The sequence below is a fragment of the Labrus bergylta genome, chromosome 10 (genome assembly GCF_963930695.1).
Source record: "Labrus bergylta chromosome 10, fLabBer1.1, whole genome shotgun sequence".
Classification (NCBI taxonomy): Eukaryota; Metazoa; Chordata; class Actinopteri; order Labriformes; family Labridae; genus Labrus; species Labrus bergylta.
In genome coordinates this window covers 785,713-806,733 of record NC_089204.1, presented here as the reverse complement: position 1 = coordinate 806,733, position 21,021 = coordinate 785,713, and the positions used below count along the sequence as shown (strand labels likewise).

Here is a 21,021-nt window from a genome sequence, read left to right as displayed (position 1 = left end):
AACACACACTACATATCCTCAGTATTTCTAAGACAAGAACACACCCAGACAGACCCACGCCCACACTACCCACACCCACTCTCAGCCCACACACTCAGGCATATACACGCACACCACTCATAACACACACATACACACACGCGCACACACACGCACGCACACACGCGCTTACACACACGCACACACACACGCGCACACACACGCACACACACGCATACACACCCACACACACCCACCCCCCCCCCCCCGCCCTTCCACACACACACACACACACCCACACACACACAGACCTTAATGAAATTCCAATTATCTTTGGCTGAGTTATCTGGTCGTGGTTTCAATTATGTGACATGTGAAACACGAAAGGTCTACCATCTGGTAGCCAAACTCACCACAGCTGACCCTGCAAACAAACTTTTAAAAGGCTAAGATTAACATGAAGTTAACATTTCCAGCAGAAATCTCAATCTCTAGAAAAAACTACTAAAGCTTTTAAGGGCTTACCTCTATATAACAGAATCTGGAGATAATATGGAATATCATTTTCACCAGTGGTTGGCAAAAAACAGAAAATAGATCTGAAATGTTGCTGAAAATTACAATAAAGGAAAAAAATGGTTTCTAATAGATATCATATATGTATAATATATATTAGGTATATCAAATGTATATTCTATACTGTAGTAAAAACAGGTTTGTAACTTCACTTACCTAACCCTTACTTACAGTTTTGTTTGAAAATGCTAGCAGAATGGTCACTTCATTTATTTGTGATGTTTCCCACGTTTTTTAAAGTTACATAAGCCACCAAGAAGTCACTTTCACTTCTTATTTAACTAATCTCATTGGCATTATAAATGTAATCTGAGATTAGCCTGAGTAGTGGAGGTGTGGTATGTAATTTGAGCGATTTGAAATGAAAATCGAGGGATTATAGTTCTCAAACAATAGGGGCCAGGATGGCTTATGTATTACTGCACCTTATAAAGGGTAGTTTTTGCACCAGTGAAATATGATATATTGCCCTATAAAATGTAATGTTATGTAATGTCTGATAAGCTATCCAGCTAAGGTTTTAATGAACCAATGTCTGTGGGATGCATTGAGGTTCCTTGTGTACCTTTGATCACGAGGAATAAATAATTGATCTGTGTAGTGGTCCGAGAGAATGGGGCAGACACTGCTTATCCTTCCATCTGTTAACATTCACATCTTTAATTCTATAAGTAAAAGTACTGATGTTGATGATGATGATCCAAAAGCAAGCACAAACATCACTGCTGTTCTTTTTAACTTACCTTACTTTAAAAAAGTACCTCTGTTGCACCTTGTCAAATTGTGTTAATTTTAGAAAAAATATGGATTGAATTTGATGAACCACTGAAGTACTAAAGAAATATTTTGACTCCAATTCATTAAGCTATCAACTGTTAAAATGCAGGTTCCAATTTTTACATTTGAAAATAATAAGCTTATAAAAACTTAATCAAATACCCAGCACTTAAAGGTAGTTCAAACTTAACCAGCTACAGAATTAATATAAAGTTCTAACAATACTGCATCAATGATATGGAAATTCTATAAACTTAAAAAAGAGATTTTACATTAAGAGTACTTTTGAAATGACACTTAGTTACACTTTAACTTTAGTAAAATGTGTGTGCAGTAAGCTGACTTGTAATGGAGCCCTTTATCACAATGGTATTACTTAATTAAAGGATCAAAATGTCTTCCACTTCAACTTCTTTATCTCCTGATGTCATCCTTTGTATTGACAAACTCAAAGCTTGGTTAAAGAGGCAGCCTATGAATCATTAATAACTGTCAGAGTCTAGAATAATGCCTCTCTGATATTGGGTCATGGACACAAGCTGAGGCTGTCTGGTCATCTTTGGATGGACTGGTTTGCTGTGCAATTAGGCATATAATCCCATCTACCAGTTGGTTCATTGATCACAGATTGATGTAGTTTGCCAGCTGCTGCTTGCCTTGTCTGATGGCCTTGTCTCAGCCGTCAATGTTGTCCACTCGTTTTTTTTACACCCCTAACATGATTGGCTAGTCTGATCACCAATGGCTGAGCCATGCCCTCATGCCCAAAGCCATATGTTACAACTAAATAGTGACCTGTCTGCTCAAAGAGAAACATATAACCTTGGAGAGATGGAGATTAGACCACAAAGCATATGTTTTGGAGAAAGTGTAACAATGCATTCACTTTATAAATCTCATAGGAATAATCTAATATGACAATGTAAATAACCTTGTACTTTATTGAATGAGCATACAAAAACACATCACGAGCATGCTAATACTTTTGGTCTCTAATGTGTGGACTTTGGTTGCTGTTTTGTAACAAACCTGGAGTATTTGTTCTTAAAACAAATATAATAATTATTGTTGTTGTACTTCTCTTAAAGAAAAAGAAGCAAAATAAGTTTGCTTCTTTTTCTACACAACTTCAACTTTCATTGAATTCAGATTACTTTTGAGAAGAAAGTCAGATAAACACCATGTTCTTGACCCACAGATATTTATGACTCCAGCACATACAGAACTGAGTAAACAAGTAGGCCTAGTGGCAGCTGGTCTAATGAGGCTTTGAGTATAATTAGGTCACGTAAGGTGAATGTCATTTCATGCCTAATTTAACTCTTTTCCTCTCTAATTTGACTGGTTAGCAATGCTTAATTGGTTTATGAGTTGTTCAATTTGTTTGGAATTTAGCATCAGTTAAGGCTAATATTGCTTTGATTCAAGTTGAGTTAAAATGAGCTCTAAACACTGACAGCAAAAACTTTGATTTTAACCAACATACTGTAAATGTAAGAGGTAGCAAATGATGCTACCAAACAACCAATTTGAATACATTCAACAGAGAATGTATGATCATATATATATTAAACATGTTTGTGTTTCAGCTCTAACCATGAAGGAAACTTAACTAACAGCATATTATTATTATGACCACCAAAAAAAAAGGTTTGTTGAACATTATTGGGTCATGATAGGCATTTGGCATGCACGCACATACAATAACATTATGCAAAAATGTGACAAACGTCTAGAAATAATGTAGTTAAATGAAGAAAAAATCTCATTTTGCTGGAGCCCTTTAAATAAAGTGATCTAAATAGCACATTCAAGTGTCTATTTAACACTTAACTACATCTCGACATGGACAATCACAACTACTTTGACTATTAACTTTGTAAGAAAGCTATTGCTACCAGTACATGTAGTCATGATTTGTTATAAAATAATTGATGCTTGTATCCCTGTAAAAAGGACTTACAGTTAATTTGATCACAAACATTCAGCATCAACATTACTATTTAACAAATAATGTAAAACGTGAATCATTCAAACCAAAGTCAAAGAACATACTTTAACTCCAATGATGGCTGATGAGCTAAGACTTTTCAGTCAGTCTTTTTCTGTACAACACAAATTCCTTAAAAGGTGGCATACAGAATGTGAGGATTTACATTAATCCCCCATGTTTGATTGAAAATAGACACAAACACAACATGTCGAAAGTTGAAACTGAGAAATGGCGTTTTTTTTAGGGAAGTTTTATGCCCAATGTGAATTTGATGCAGGCATCATGTTTCAAAATAGATGGGACAGTCAAGAATGTAGAATGTTTGGGGAATTATGAAGCCTTAAAAGACAAATAGACAAAAGACAAGGAGACCATGAAATCTTATATTAAGCAAGAACTATAAACATACCACTTTTAAAGTTACAGAAATTGGTCTCCTCAGTTCGCAAAAACACTTACAGAGTTCTGTTTAAGAAAAAGTGATGCAACAGAGTGGTAAGCATGACCCTGGCCCAATGGGATAGCTAGTATCAAATTGAAATTGGGCATTTACTTTTCCAAAAATAGTAAATATCTGTTTCAACATTTGATATATTGTCTGTGTGATATCTACAATCAAACCACTGGGTTTCAGTGTTTTGCAAACATTGTGTTTTGCAAAAACAGAAGATGATGATGTTCTGTTTTTAATTTAAATTTCACATAACATCCCAACTTTTTAGGAAATGGGTGTTGTATTTGAAAAACTCCTCATATAACTTTTGGATAGGAATGCTGGCAAACCCACTTCCAGTGTTGATAGTTATAACACATTAATACTTTGCCTCTCTATCCTGAATGTATCAATTTAAATTAATCTCAAAAATAACATGACAATCTGCTTGGATCGTCATTGTTCTTATACCTCCTACAGTTTAGACAACAGACAAAATATGCTGGGAATCCTCTAAAGGTCACCAATTTGAAGTGGTTGTTGAGCTCAAAGCTCCTCACTCTCTAGATTAGCCTCGGGAGGGGAGCTGGAGAACAGGACAGGGCTGGTCTCTGATGTCGAGAAGGCTGACTTGATGTCAATTCCCAGCCCTGTCAAAGCAGCATAGCGGCTGCCTGTGCGTGGAGACTTCTTAATAGGTGCGGGGATGCTCTGATGCCACTGTGCTAAAGATGCAGCAGGTAGCCAGTGTTATCATTTGAGTAAAACAATTATGCAAATGTCATAATACAGCTGATAGTTAAAGAGCTACACAGCACATTTACCATAGATATCAAGCCTGCAGGTGCAGGACACAATTCCAGCCTCGTTTTTTGCAGACACTGTGTACCAGCCAGCATCGTCTTTTGTTGTTGGCTGTATAAGGAGACATACATATCCTGTTGCATCCTGGGTCATACTGAAATAGAAAATAATAAATAATTCAGATAAATAAATAAAAACTTTTTTGAAACTTTTAAGCTGTGGTACATACCACTGAAATATCAAGGAGAGGCTGAAAACTCCTATCTACCTGATTCTTTCCTTAGTTTTAGAGATGCTGTCATTGTCTTTCTTCCAGAAGATAACTGGAGGGGGCATACCCACCACCCGACACTCAAGCCTTACTGGGGTTCCATCTGGAATACCCATGTTCTGCAATTTCTCCACAAATTTGGGAGGATGCTTCATCTCTTTCTCTAAAGTGGATATGACATTAATGGCCCAAACAACACATGGAACTTCATTACTTTTCATCATCTAACAGCAAAGTCATTGATGGTATTCAGTCCTTACCTACTACTTTAAGTTCTAGAGTAAAAGAGCTCTGCCCTGCTCTGTTGCTTGCAATGCAGGTGTATGTCCCGGTGTCATTCTGGGTCAGAGGATCAATGACAAGAGAATGGATGCCATTCTCCCGCACCAACATCTTGTGGTAAAGGTCTGGATAGATTGGTCTCCCATTGACCAACCACATCAGTTCTGGGGTGGGTAGGCCATTCACCTAAAATAATAAAAAAAAAGATGAAATACTATACTCATTTTCTGGTTGTATCAATGCTAAAACATATTGCATACTGACCTTACAGTCTAGTCTACACAGACCTCCCTCGGGGGCTAGCATGTCACCAGGGGCCTGGAGGAAATGAGGCTGAAAAAAGCGCTCCTGGGTTTGCTCACCTTCAACTTCCTGTATACGGACCCGTACCCTTAAATACATGAGGTCAGCAGAGCATGTTATGGGGCAACACTGCACTCACAATCATCAATGTTGGTCAATGTAATGGTGCATGATCCCATCGTACCATTGTTGTCAAGGCGAGCTACCAATAACTGTCTGTGTCCTCAAGATACAGAGGGATTCTTTTTATACATGGGATCACACTGCAAACTCGTCAACACATTGCTTGTCTGTTGCAGAACTTATCACTTTCATTTTAGCATTCTTGTTGAAATGTAAGAAAATGGCTAACAGAAAAAGAATGACTTAGAATATGATCTGTGACCCAGCTCGTATAAACGCAGCGATAGTTGCTGCAGTTCAGCTAGCCTCCTGTTACACATCGTTAAGGAGTGCTGTGTGAACTGACGGTGACCAACTAACCTCTGAGGGTGGATAGGTGTCAGTCGGTTTCTTAGAGGTCCTGTTTGGACAATCAAATGACCTGAGCAGCTGATTCGTCCCTGATGATCATTTAATGTCAAATAGCAAGTCAGGTTTGTAGCTGGAGAGAAGGTTTTAACAACATGAACAAGGAGGCTCAGTGTGAATCATTACCTGTGGATTAGCTGCCATGACAGTGTAGTTGCCGTCATCATCATTGGTAGTGGACTCTATATGTAAAGAACAGGTCCCATCCCCCTCTCTCATTTTTTTGTAATGAACATTCTTCTTCAATATCTGTATGCCATCCTTAAACCAGTAAACCTGATAAGAGACAAAGATGTGAAAGGTAAATCAGCTGGATTTAGAAAGGTCCTGCTGTTATTTGGTTGAGTTTTTACCTCTTACCTTTGGAACAGGGATTCCCAACACTTTACATGAGAAAGTGACAGGAACACCTTCCATGGCTCTAAAGTTCTTAAGTTTCTTGTCAAATATGGGTGCAATGCATTTTCCGGTAGGGACATCATCATGCTTCACTTCATCATCTGACTCTTGCACAGGTGTTCGTTCCAAACGAAACTCAATCTCACTCATAAGTCTCTGCTCAAAACTTGAGACTCGGTACTCCTGGAAAAGGAAAACACAATAAAGTAATAAGAAAAGTTAATGTTATTGCATTCTGCTTTTTTGTCTACAGCACATTTCCCTGACATCATCTGATAAAATAAAATACATACAGTATTGCTCTTGGATCCCTTAACTTTAAGATAAGCAACAAATGTTCTTAGAAAGAGCTGCAGTAACTAGGAGTGGGACAGCATGCATCTTAACACCATATAGCAACAGAGGCATTAAAGTAACAATCTGTAAATCAATTATCAAAACAAAAAGATACAGATTGTGACTTTAAACTTCTTAATGATGAAGAGCATGCAGATGCTTCTGTCTGACAGTGTCACACGTGGTTGTCAAAACACTTTCTTCAACCAACCAAATGATATTAAGCTGAAGGTAAACCAGAGAACAGACGAAGATGAGCTGTTGAGGGAAACTGTTTTAAACATTTAAACAGCATATTTAGTTCATATTAGGAAGCTCTCCACACCTTTTAAATGTATTGAACATTGGTAAAGACAAAACTAAAAGGAATCTGTTAAAGAGTGTGATATGTAAGGACAATGTGCAGGTTTCTGAGCTAAGCCTTTTCTTTTAGTAAAGGGTTGCACACTGACACTCGCCTTCTGGGGAAACTCTAAAATGCAAACATTACAGCGATGAATACAGTCTTACACAATAGTGGAGTTTTTGGATGCCATTAGCCTAATAAAATGTAACCTGTCAGTTTTCATTCTTTGGAGGATTAGTATATAAACATATATAAGTTAACAGATGCTCATGTTCAAGGTACTTATTCTTCTTAGTATTTAGATAAGTGTAAGTGAATATCCAAAGTTTCATAATCTCAGTCTCAAACATTTTAATAACCCATACAGCCTTGGGCAAAGCAAAACTTGGGACGGAAAGATCCTTGTACCTCATCAAAGTTAATGACAGTAGCAGGTATGTTTGGTCCAATGGGTCTGCTCCCTGTTTTCCCCTCATTACTCAGCTTCTATGAGAGGATAATGATGGATGATGACATTGACCACATACTGTACATACCAAACATATACTGATGGATAAACACACATGCTACAGTTATAATCAAGCATATGTTGTTGTTACAATCACGAACAAGCAATGATAGATAACCGTGCATACAGGAATGATGTCTGATTTTCATGGAATTGAAAGTTGTGCTTTAAAATAATTTTCAGTGTCTCTTTGATTTTGTATTTTAAAATATCTGTTGGACACTAAAAAGAGATACCTAAGTTTAAATGTAAAAAGTAAGGTAAATGTAGTAATTCTGAATTAATGGCTGAAATCAATGATATATTGTAAGAATATATGAGTGAGCTCAATCTTGGGAAAACAATAATGCAACAGTTTTAACTAGTTTGTTGTATTAATTGTCCATTGCATCCATTCAGGTAAGGCAGTCATAAAAAGAGAAATACATCAGGGCTGAAGACCATATAGGCTATGTTGAAGAGAAACCCAAGTTGCACAATACAAATTATCATATCAAAATTAGATCCCTATATTCCTCAGGTTATTGACCTAATTTGCATTACCTGATTTAATGGTGAAAAATATTTATTTACACTCTATACAGGTACTTAATTAAGAAAAGGAAACTATTGGACATGGTGCCTGTAAGATAACTGATGTTTAAAATTGGCATAGTGATATATCACACTTGTCAGTGTTTAGTTGTACTTTGGTTGAGATGGACATTAAAGTTTAAAGACACACAGCAGAAATTGTCCCCATGCTCTTGCTTTACCCACATCCTAAAGGTACATTTAGTAAACTAAGTTTTTAGTTAACACCAAGACAACCCAGTGTTAGACTACACCAAAATAACTGTTCAAACTAAGTTAACACTATAGAAGACAATCATGCATCTGATTTAGGAACATGCATGATGAGGGCCCAAAGTATAACAGAAAAGTTAATATTTGAAATGATTTGTGCTGTTGCCACTATGACACAAAAACAAGATATCTAAATTGTAAGAGCAAAAATAATAACTTATTTTGTATATGTTTGCAGTCTGAATAATGCCTTAGTACCTGCTGTTGTGATACATTTAGAGTATCATCTTTAATACTTTGAAAGCTTTGAAGCTTTTTCTCAATATTTTGTAGGATCATTTCTTTGCTTTCACGCATGTCTTCAGTTGACGGGAGACGCATCTTGGGAACCTTTTTTCGAAACCTGAAAAGAGAAAGGAGAAAACTGTTTTCAAAAAATGCCCTAAGTTGTCACTCTCTAAAGCATTTTAGTTAATCTGATAGGACGTACCCTAAAGGAGCTCCCTTTGGCAAGCCCATTGAGTTGGTGGGCTGACTTGGGGTTAGGGACGGAAGGACCGAGCTCAAGAACGCTACAGGGTTTTGAGTTGGGCTGGGAGATGAGCTGCTTGAGGTGGGAGAGGATGCCTTGGGCGGCAGCTGGGCTGGTATAGTGAACAACGTTGACCCCGGCGGAGGTGAGGACATTACGGAGGCCGGGCTGGTGGGAGACCTGAGCACTCTCATGGAGGAGATTCCTGGTGGTGGGGAGAATGTTGGCAGAGTAGGGGAGCTGGCAGCAGAGGAGTTAAGCTCTGCAGCTAGTTCTTGGAGCAGTGGGACTGGTGATTCATTTGGGGAAGGACTCCTGACTGGTGAGAAAGTCTGAGCAGCTATGAACTCTTTAGGCCTGGCATAGCTGAATGTGTGGGAGGTGGCAGTTAAGTTAGTGAGGGAGGTGTGTGTGCTTCTCAGTAAGGGCGTAGGAGATGTTATTTGCAGTAAGCTTGATCTTGAATCTGTAGAGACTGTACTAAGCTTTGGAGCAGGTGGAGAGAAACATTGGGGTGTTGTTGAGGTAATTGAAAGAGCTGCAGAGGAGAGGTTGAGGATGGAGGCATGGATGGTATTCATCTGGTTTCTGATGAGAGGAACTGCATTCAGCTGTGGGGCAGGTAGAGGGGCGTTTACTAGTGAGGAAGACTTTGACTGAGAAATCAAAGGTGGGAAGCCAAAGGGAGAAGGTAGAGATGTACTGCAAAGGTCTGAAATTGCGTTTTTTTGTTCAGGGCCAGAACTCAGCGATAGAGCAGAAGTACTGTTGGCCAGTTGAGATGCACAGTTGGGCATCTGCTTTAGAGGTGTAGCAGCATTCAGATAGGGCTGAAAAGGTTGCAGATGGGGCTCATGTTGTATTCCATGTGACCACAGCAGACTTTCACTGGAGTTCTGAACATCAGATTGGATCTGGGCCTGGACTGGAGGTTGGCTTTTGGGCTGAATATGAGTTTGGGTCGGTTTGGGCTCAGTATCTTGCTGCTGCTCCATAAGGACTTGGTTGTGCAGAAGCTGGAGCTGGGCTTGGTCTCTGTTGATTAAGCAAACATGTAAATACATACAATGACATTAGACTTAAAATGACATTTTAAATTGTGAAAATGAAAGGGGCTCAGTCTACTGTTGTAATTGTTTCCAGTTGAATGAGCCAGCAAGAAAAATACTATGGCCTTTTATGGGCTTCCAACAAGTTAGTAACAAAACACTGTTCCGGCTCTGGGCACTTTCAGCTCACATTCTTAAAATGTCCCTTCCATTTATCATACATTACTGCAGATTTAGACCAGGCTAAATAGTGCAGGAGAATTTTTTCGTATAAATGTTTGTTTTTCAAGCCTATGATTCAAAATACAAGTACAAACATGGAGGATTTCATTTACAACATGAATATTGAAGAATTAAGAAGACTTTAGAAGATTTAGATTAAATAACAGATAACCATGAATGCAAATAAATAAACTTACAGGTAGAAAATGCCATCCTTTGTTCTAGAAAGTTTGAAGGTCCACATTTTAAGTCTGCATGCATTTATGGATTGCAACTGACTACAGTGGCTACTGGAGCCAGCCCAGGAAGAACCTCCCACCTCCCAGCCCACAGCTTTGAGCAGTACAAACTAAGGACATGATTTTTGGAACTCTACAAAACTCTACAAAATATTGCTTTACAACACTGAAGACCTTTCTGACAGATTTTAGTTAAGAATTTCAGCAGAGCTGTGAAATTTCTATAACTCATACACTTTTTTTTCTCTACTCACAGTTTGGGTTTAGTCAGCAGTGGTGGTGGTTCTTTACTGAATGACATCGTAGGGGTCTCTTCATCAGACTCACTGGACACATGACTTTGTTCATCCTCAGGCAGTTTGAAGTGCACATGCCGACCAACTCTGGAGCTAGAGCGTGAGTCTTTCTGATTTGTCAGATTGCCTGTCTTTAAGCAAGAGTTTGGAGGGGGATCAGGGAGTGGCACCACATTAGGGCCAGTCTTCTGATGGTTTGTTGTCTCCTTCATTTTGATGCTTGTATCAGGTGATGTTACTGAAGATCGGAAACCATCATGCTCAGCTGAAGTACCAACTACACATGGAGAAACTAAAAGTTTCTGGTTTGAGAGAACCTGCTCCTGGAAATACATAGCATCAAAATGATTGGTGCTGGTGTTGCATGAGTTTAGGAAGGAGCTGCTGCTTAGACCAGTCGGTTCCACACTGGGTATACTGGTGCAGAGAGTGTCTGGACACAACATGCTGGAACAGTTGCAGTCAAGACTGAAGGTTCTGTTGTTGATGGGCTCCAGGCATAGAGTGCTAGAATTGACAGGGTCTAGGATGATGTTCCTGGAGAGTGGCTTGATGCTGCTGGAATTGTTAATATCTGTTTGAAGGTTTGAAGTGGAAGCTCTAGGGGAAGGATCTTGGATTTGACTAGACTCCATTGTTAAACTGCTGAAAGGCCTTTCATGGTTGCTGTTGCTGCCACTAGCTGATAAGAATCAGAGAGATGAATATCAGTCATTTCAATACACTTTTATAACTATGTATGATAGATGTATTTTTCTGAGGAATGTTACCTGTGACTCTGAGTGTAGCAGTACTGCTAATGGTTCCATACTTGTTGCTTGCCGTACAAGTAAACATTCCTGAATCTTCAGGAACAACTTCAGAAATGACTAGAGTGCATATTTCGTCTAGAAGTAATGGTGTAAAAAAAAAGATGCTCAGATAATGAAGGTGGCTTACTTTCAGTTAGAAAAAGTTCTACCCCTAATAATGAATGTACATTTATAACTGAACTAGACAAAATGTAGATGCAGTGACACCACTTCTTTGTTGAGGTTTGTTAAAGTCACTGGGGCTCAAAGTCTATCTGCAGCAAAAGCAGATTGAAGTGATCTACCCTAGGTGTTTCACCACAGGATGAGAGATTACCTTATATGGTCCTGAGCCAGGAAAAAGCAGCACAGGCTCATACTTGTACACAGAAGAGCATAAGCCTTAGCCAAGGACTACAACACTAAGCAGAGTAATATGAGCATGTACAGACAGGCAGCTGCTGGGGTTCAGTCAACACAAAATATATACCTGAATCAAGTGGAGATCTGGGCTCTGAAACAAAAGACAAATCAAAAATGATTAGCAGACGCTATACTTTGATACTTTACTTTTTATTACTGACCATAGATCACTCATCAGTTGTTGCAAGAGGACTTTCATTTGTTTATTGCAATTTCTTTTAATTTCCTTTAAGAATCAGATTTTTTAATATTAAGGCGGCTTAATGACACATAAGCAAACATTTCAAGAGGAAAGTCCAAAACTTCAATAATCGGTTAAATAAGATGATAGCCTAAACAATATTTTAAACTTTAAGATATATTGGTTGAAACACATCCTTAATCTTAAAATCTAAAAAAATATATATCATTATAGCATTTGGAGTTTATTTAACAAACCCTTTGGATAAGATTTGATATTAATGCACTTTTTAAAGATAATGTCCTTAGATGTTCACAATGGGCACCGAAAGTGATTTATAACACAAAACCACATGCACAGTCAATACTTTAAAAAAAACTAATACTTAGGAAGATTATATTTTTTCTTGTGTGCACCAAAGTTCTTATGAAACAATGAACTGTGAAATTGAAAAAGTAGTTTGAATTTAATCAAAGTTATAACCTCTGCACTTCAAAATACCGCTTTATAAAAATAAAGAAGGCATGAAAATGTGGTTGCAGGAGGAACTTTGAAGATTTAACTCCTTCAAGGTCATCTGCATTTTCAATAGTTAAGATAATGGGGTTTACTTTTTTGCAGCATCCGAAAATCATGAGAGTCCTTTAGGATTTTTCCATCTCTGTACCAGTCCACTTGAGGTGATGGTAGCCCTTTCACACGGCACTCTAGCACCACCAGCTGGCCTTCTGATGCAAGGAGATCCTTCAGGATCTAGTTTGAAAAGACATTCTATATGTCACATTAATAGACAAAACCGTTGGTAGCACTGTACATCCTTTTTGAGAATTACTTTACCTTTGTGAATGCAGGGGCAGCCATCATGGGTTGCCCATTCATCCTTTTAATGTAGTTGTTGTTGGAGGTTTGACCCTAAAGATACAAATCCACAGATAATATGTTGATTAACATACAAAAAACAACACTATTTTTCTTGAAAACTGTGTGAAATGTCTCTTCTACCTCAGGTTGGGGCGTTTGTGTTAGAGTTGACAAAACAGGGAGCACAGACAAATCCAATGAGTTCGAAGACAATAATGAAGCTTTCGCTGTAGTTGTCAGCTGTTGAGCGGATGTGAATATGTCTGAGACGGATGTTGCCACATCCTGGGCTCCAGAAAGTTCTTTATCCCCAGATGACATGATAGGAAATACTTGCACAGGTAACACAGTTGTCTCCTCCAAAGTAAGGTGTGCTCTGGATGCCAAAGGTGTTTTTAAGACCTCTGGAGCTTGAATTATGGTTGCTGTTGTCTGGACTGGCAGAAGAGGTTCTGTGATTATTTGGTTAATTGTTGATGAGAAGTGCTCTTCAGATAGTCTCTCAGTGGCTGATGCTGGATGGGATGATGTAGAGTTTTCATCTTCAATGGAAACAGTTTGGCTTGATGATGGAAGCAAGGATTTCCTCTGTAACCTTTGGGAAATTATAGGAAAAAGAAAGTACTGGTCATGTTCAGAGTTGAGAGTTCCATTAGTTCCATTAATTCCAACATTAAGGAGTTCCATTAAGGCCCACATCATTTATTTTTTAAATGGCTTTTGACTAAAACATACTGGGCTTCGTGTCCAAAGTGCTGTTCCCCCTCAGAATCAGAAGAAGAGGCACCTGTTGGTTTAAAGCACACATACTCAATCATTCAGCATTTAACTTACAGGGTTCTATATTAGATTTTAAACATGAAAAAGCAACAAACACCTATGTGGAGAACAGGAATAAGAGGATCCTACACTCCAGGTACTTGGAAGACTAGAAAAAGTCCATTTACCATTTACAATTGCACAGGCATTCATACTCATTTGAACAGTCAGTTAGTCCAAACAGACTTTACTGGATATTATAGGCAGCTATACATAGCAGAAAAGCTCCATGGCTTTAAGTAACTCAGAGGATCTAAGAAATACTTCAAAGCAAAAAACAGCAAGCATTGGGTGTCTGTGTGCTCAATTCAGCCTTAACTGAAGTAAGTTAAGCAAGTAAGTAAGCACCCAATATGAACCCCTGCTGTTTCTGTTACTCCCCTCCATTGTCTCTCTTTCTGCCCTCTTATTGTAGACTACATAAAGTTATTGTGTGAGTAAGCAACTTGGATGAAGAGAGGCTAGTTACATTAGTCTGCCGGTTTATTCATCCCCTTGCTGCTGCATACAGGCTGATAAGCAAGAGGGAAGATAAACCAAAGATAAACCCACTTTTTAATCTCTAAACTTTAAAACTTAGATGAACTACTCTTCCAACTGGCTAGCAGCTTCAGGTTTAAGCATAATCTTGTGTGAATTCATTTTAAATGCATTTTATTAAGGTGGATTGGCCAATCCTATTTGCTTTTGTTTAAAATGGTGCTGAAGTGCACCTATTAGTGGTTCTAAATTCCTACATAGCAGCTTTATATATAATTGTAGATAAAAAAAGAAATACCTTCAACATAGATCTCAGCTGATGTAGAGTCAGTGCCATAGAAATTAGATGCGAAGCAAGAGTAGCGTCCAGTATCTTCCTCAAATGCCTCTGCAATGATCATAGAGTGCAGATTTCCATTGGTAATGATCTGAATGTCAGGGCTGTTCTCCAGCTCCTTGCCCTCACAAAACCACCTGTAAAAAACAGAGAAAGAAAACGGATTATTACAACATAGCACAGTGGCATTATTACCATTAGCTGTACAGGTGTGGGGTAATTCCTGTTTTGTTTGTGCATGTGTGTGCACAATGTCTCAGACACGGAAATGCACACATGTATTCATGTGGCAGACTATTAAGACTAGTGAACATTTTACTGTAAACAATTAAAAATGTAACATTACAATTTTGATGTTTTCTCTGCATTTTTTTTAATAGCCTAGGTTATAGCGTATTTTGGGTGCATCAAATAGATATTAGAAGCACTTCATATAAACTATTTGGGACAGTAATGCAGTCAGTAATACAGTCATTTGTTTCTATAACTGAGTAGCTAATAGATATCTTTCAACTAGTTCCCTATAGAAATGCAATAATTAGAGGACTTTATAATTATAGAACAATCATTGTAAGTTTTAGTGCAACTTAGCATTTCCCCCTAACTATACACAGCCAACAAATCAGCAGCAGCATGCTAAATGCTGGTAAAATATCATGGATTCATGGGTTCATGGATTACTTCACTCATAAGCCACAAAAAACAAAGTTAATTAATTATTAATTAGCTGTTTATTTTCAAACGATTACTGGCCATTTTCCACTGGACAATTAAGATGCCTTTTTGCTCAAATCATACTAACAATTTGGTGATAAATCAAAGTAAAATCAGCTTAAAGCTTTTAAATGTTTTGTTATGGCCACAACATCACTATTGAAAAGCCATGAGTCTGTCAAACTCCAACAGAATGATGAACACCTTTCAAAAACATTCCCTCCTTTAATTGGATTCTTGGGTCAATATCTGTGTATCTCATTCATATGGTTTACACCTATTCAAACCTTTAAACATATCTGTCCTGAAGCTCATGAATTTCAGCAAATTGGGCTGTTAATTTTGTTTTCATTTGTCACCTTTCTGTAACTCAAGGAGTTGTATTTTGCCATCCACTCCCTACGGTTCTCTTGTAAGTTTCCTGCTATGTTCTGACACTTTTTCAATGTGGCTGGTACCATGTTGTATCTTTGCTTTTGGAACGGTGCCATTTAGTGGAGTTATGTAGGCCAAGCAGAAAATGTTTTGATGAGCAAACCTGATCCCTTTCCCTGTAAAACAAGAAGCAACAGCAGCATGCCAGCCCAGATTAAAGGCTTTTTCAATGAACAGTTGATGTGATCAAGATGAGCAACACAGTTATTTGCCCCAGTTAATTATGGTTTTTCCCATCTTAATTAATGAGCTTGAACCAAGCTACACCAAGTCAGCATCCTCAAACCAATGATCAGAAGTGTAATTTTATCATGTTTTATTTAACAATGTTGAATTCTTAAGATAATAAAAAGTCAAAACTTTGCAAATATTTTTTTAACTGGCATCTGCCTTTCCTAGCTTTTTTATATTCAATGTAAAATATAATAATAGCATTTTATCTATAGCTGTCATGACCAGCAACATATGCAGCAGCCTTCACATAATCTTTTTAAAGTAAATTTTAGATAGATAGAAACTATGCTATACCATGAGAAACCCAAGACTAAAAAGCAGTTTACACACAACAGTATTCTTCAGGTAAAAGTTAGTATTTAAAAAAAAGTTGTGAAGCTTCTGTGAAAACCTGCACTAAAGATTTAGAACCAATTCTTAGATACAACATAAGCAAAAAATAGCCTGGAATGTATTATTAGTGTTCTGCCTGAGGCAAGCTCTGTCATTTCTTATTGGTAGGGGTCTAAATTAAAAGCATGAGTCGTAGAGGAATCGTCTGGTCTGTGAGTCATAGACACTGCTGGCTGCACCTGTCAGGCCTGTTTACCCTCTGGGAACTGTTACTGGCTGATCCTGATACATATACACAGAATGCTAAATAAAGACTAAGAATACACACAAAGCTAAATTGTACCTCCAGAGACAGAACACTACTGCAAATTGATGGGACATGAATCTTACAACACTACTTTGGCACATTTTTGCAATATTCACAAACTAGGGTGGAGAAATAACACTTAGGCTAATGAAAAGAGCGTTATGTGAGGACATGTGAGCCAAGCTTGAAAACACAATAGACACACACACACACACACACACACACACACACACACACACACACACACACACACACACACACACACACACACACACACACACACACACACACACACACACACACACACACACACACACACACACACACACACACACTTCTATCTTGCAGCACATTGAATGTAGACTCCTTGTGAATCCCATGGAGGCAGTCCTTCTGTTTCAAATTAGACCAAAGACATTAGCTTGGATGTGTTATTCATACTTATCCTTATTAGATATCTTTACCCAAGATCACATTATTATAAGTGGACTTTGGAATCTTCAAAGTTACAACACTCTCTTTTCTTAGAGCGATTTGTGATGAGGAAATATTACTCCAGAGTAAGGACAAAAAATAAGAATAAATCAAAACTTGTTATCCTTACCGGACTTCAGGCACAGGTAATCCTTTAACAATACAGTCTAACTGGACCTTGCTGCCTTCTGGAACCTCCCTGCTTTTCAGTTTCTGGATGAAATGAGGAGGCTCACACACAGGCTCTGCTGGATATGGACTTTCTGTCAAGGCAAGGCTGTCAGTCTCCACCTCTTGGGAAAAAGTGTCACACTTCTCCATAATCCTGCAGTCTTTGAGTTCTCTTTGCCCAATTTCATATTCCAACTGGACCTTTGGGTTATGGCTTACAACATGACTGGTTTTCTCTTTCTTTACCTCAATGGGCATGACAGTGCGCTCCCTGTCATCATGGCTGAGGGGGAAAACTGTCTCCTCATTTGGGCTCTTACTCTGGTTTTTACTTCTGTGTGTTTTGCATGACCTTGGTCGCATCCGTTTGGAGCTGTTGGCCTTAAAGAGGGAGGAGAGCTCCTCTATGAAGTCTGCTGCCTTATTGAGGAACTCCTTCTTGGACTGCGTCTCAAGACCGTAAGGAGCATTCCTCACTGGCCTGTTAAAGTCCTCGAAGCCTTCTCTTGAGTCTCTGCTGCTCCTTTCCTGCCTTGTGGATGCTCTGAGCACCTTTCTGTCAGGTGTGAAGTTTTCCTGTGTTGGCGGCAGATCTCTATATTCCGGGATTGGATTGGTGACGGGTACAGTGGCGGGAGCAGCAGATGAAGCAAGAGAATGGCTAACCAATGGAACAGATGGGATTTCACAGTTAGAATCCAAGGCCGAGGAGATGTTGGATGGGGTTAATGGTGTGATAGAGGCTTTGAAATCGACCCTCTCCTCTTGAGGCCCGTGTCTGATGGCCTGGCAGGCAAGGTTCACACTTTGATCCAGCTCCTCCTGGCTGAGGAAGGCTGAGAGGTCTGGTAATTGGGGATCATTGTGGCCCACAGGATCCTCCACCTTACCTTTGAGTGAGCCATAGATCTGAAGGCATGAGGAGGACGCATCCGAGTGCTTCATATCATTGTGTTGCTGGGCTCTATCCTCTGCCAGATAGCTCTCTCTTAAGTGAGACAGTGATGGTGGTTCTTGCATGCTGGGGAAACAACCACAAAGAATTCAGTACAAGTAAACCCTAAATATCCACGTGTTTAAAAATACAACTTCAATTCACTGTAAAGAATTGACTGACTTTATTTACATTTCAAACTGAAGAAATCTAAACAATATAGGAAATCATTCTAATAGATATGTATAGCAAGCAGTGGAACTGATACAATTAGCAAATTACAGTAATTGATTTGTTAATCAACAAAAACACAATTTTCAACAATTTCGTTTTATCATTGTCAATGTCATTTATAAACCAAAAATATTTGTTGTTTAGATTCCTTTTAAATGTCAAGACAAGAAGCAAGATGTCCGTTTTTCACTGTTTTCTTTTCAGATGAGATATATGAATTCATAGACAAAATAGCCTTTGGCCCTTAACTAATACTAAAGTAAAGTACATCAATACAGAATGGATTGAAACAGAGAATATTTGGTAACCATTGCTCTTTATTTCAGAGTCATTTGAATCTTTTTAGTCTCAAATGGGTATCGGGTTCTGACTGGAGCAAGATTTGGTTGGATAGGCCTACTGATATTCCATCCCAGTCAAACTCATATGTTAATACATGAAGTCTTTGCACACAGTTGGACACTCATTATGAGTAAGTTATTGTATCCAGACATGAGATAGGGTACACATATGCCACTGACACTCAAACCTTCCAACAGACTCCAAGCTGCAGCTGTTGTGTACATTAATCCTTTTCAAACAGGCTACGGGCCCACCAAGTCATATCTAATAATAGCGTGGGGTCACTTTACATGAAAAATCTACAAAAAAAAAAAGCTCCCTTCATCCTGTGCCCTTGTTATTGTAAACATCTGATGAGAACAAGCATTAATGTTATTAAGCAAGATTAGACATATACAAACGAGCAGACCCCAAACTAATATGCTTTACAGATTAAAAAAATTGATAATTAAATAACATAAAAGAAGTAGCTAGACTCAAGCCTGTCAAATGCTTAATGTGTCCTGATGAGATTCACAGAAGTTGAGACTTGTGTCAAACACAATCTGAGACACTATAAAGCATTAAAATAGGACGTGATATATATTACCTTCGAATGAAACATAGGTAGCCCCTTGAAAGGACGGGGAATGCACCTGTGCTTGAAGAGGACGATTCTTCAATCTTGTGGTTGCTGCCACCTGGAGAAATCTTGGTCGCAGGTAGCAGCTCAGGACAGTTTTGTCGAGTTAACCTTGGAGTGAACGAGAAATGTGGAGCCAAGCTAGGCTAACCTGTCACCAGCACAAGTAACAACACTGGTCAGCGCACTGGTTTCAGGTTATTTTGGGAAGGCCAGGCCCATGTCACCGAGTGGCGTCCCTGCTTATTGGCTGGGGTGTAAAGGAATTCCTCATCCAGTGGTTCATCAAAACGTCCATCCTACAGTCGGAATCCCCTTATTTTACTCTTACACACATTTTAACTGCACTAATGTTTGATGCACTGTAGACAATCCAAGTGGTGAAATATCTGATAGGCCAAGCGGTATTAGTGTTAGAAAAAAATACTTTAAAATCAGATGTCTTTAATATCTGTCAACCAGTAGAGACAAGAAATTAATGATTTATTTTATATAAGATAATGTATAAATTATAGTCATAAAGTAGTATTTGGCGCTTGAACTGGAGATATCGTCCTTGAAGGGTGTCTGCACTGAGAGCAGCAAACTACTGTATGTTCCCCCCTGGAGTGCAGACATGCTGATGGGGGGTCTTGGATGATGATGTAGGCTATCTGCAGGATGATGAATCTATGAAGACTGTGCAGACATCGCTGATGGAGAAGTTCGCACATAACAATGATATGAATGAACTGGAGGCAGAGGGAAGTCATATTTAAAAAGACAGCATTAATATGATGGGCTAACAATGATTGTGTAACAGTGCTATTGGATAGGTGTAAAAAGCTGATAACAGCTGATGACTACAGGAAAATATGTGTGCATTGGGGGAGTAAATGCAAAATAGTATGGTAAATGGGTTTACCTACTTCTTATCTTCTATATTTTTATGGCGTACCTGCCTAGTGTATGAAGACTATTTCAAATTAAAATAAATAATCGATCTGCTGTAAGGTATTATACCTGCATCATTTAAAAATGAGTAAGGTCTTTTATCTGCTCTTTTGTAACATAATATAACAATGAGTAAGTCCAGGTGGCCTGGTTTTTACAATTTCCATCCAAAGAAGTTTTTCACTAAGTGTAATGGATGCCAAATAAAAGGAATAAGCCAGAACATTCCATCTTTTACTTTTTTGTTCCTGATAATGGAGCAGGATGGGCAAAATTTAGAAATGAGCTTACCGAAGAGTAAAAACAAGAGGAACACTGCTGGAGTATAGAAAACATGGCTATTCAACAGATGATGTATCACTTTTAAAAGATAACACTCTGACCTGTATTTGCTCTTTTCTTTCCAAAAATAATTTTTAAAAATGGTATAAGGACTTGAACGTCAGTCTCTTAAGTGTTTGTGTGTTCAAGCCAATCCAAACAGACTTTTTGTCCACATTTTCTCTGCTGAGTTTCTGCTAAAATAAGGGTCATTATAGGCTGATGCACTGTGACATGATATTGTCATATTACTGGTGCAGACTGCAGCCCTATCTGTTAGCTGTGAGATAACCTAGTTGAATGAATGGTTTAAAAGCTAATTTGATTTAATTTCATAATAATATTGCAGTTATTAATTTCCAATAGCAATACATACATTACCTAATGGCAATGTACCCTTTCAACAGCTGTGG

At 38.4% G+C, this 21,021-nt stretch overlaps 1 protein-coding gene across 2 annotated transcripts; it reads right to left on the bottom strand.

The window, feature by feature from the left end:
- Window positions 1-2,255: 2,255 nt before the first annotated feature.
- Window positions 2,256-20,372, bottom strand: mypn (myopalladin). 2 transcript variants are annotated; one of them, XM_020654463.3, is made up of 21 exons: window positions 19,322-20,372; window positions 17,182-18,243; window positions 14,516-14,691; window positions 13,654-13,705; window positions 13,060-13,513; window positions 12,895-12,969; window positions 12,669-12,810; window positions 11,944-11,967; window positions 11,433-11,549; window positions 10,621-11,344; window positions 8,815-9,891; window positions 8,583-8,727; window positions 7,439-7,516; window positions 6,310-6,531; window positions 6,076-6,225; window positions 5,902-5,981; window positions 5,380-5,506; window positions 5,094-5,301; window positions 4,831-4,996; window positions 4,583-4,716; window positions 2,256-4,483 (listed from the first exon to the last, which is right to left on the bottom strand). In XM_020654463.3, exons 2-21 carry the CDS (start codon window positions 18,240-18,242, stop codon window positions 4,305-4,307), a joined length of 5,391 nt encoding a protein of 1,796 aa, XP_020510119.1. In that variant the 5' UTR covers window position 18,243; window positions 19,322-20,372; the 3' UTR covers window positions 2,256-4,304. The 2 variants fall into 2 exon arrangements, with proteins under 2 accessions (XP_020510119.1, XP_065815907.1); XM_065959835.1 differs by lacking the exon at window positions 7,439-7,516.
- Between the last annotated feature and the right edge of the window lie 649 nt (window positions 20,373-21,021).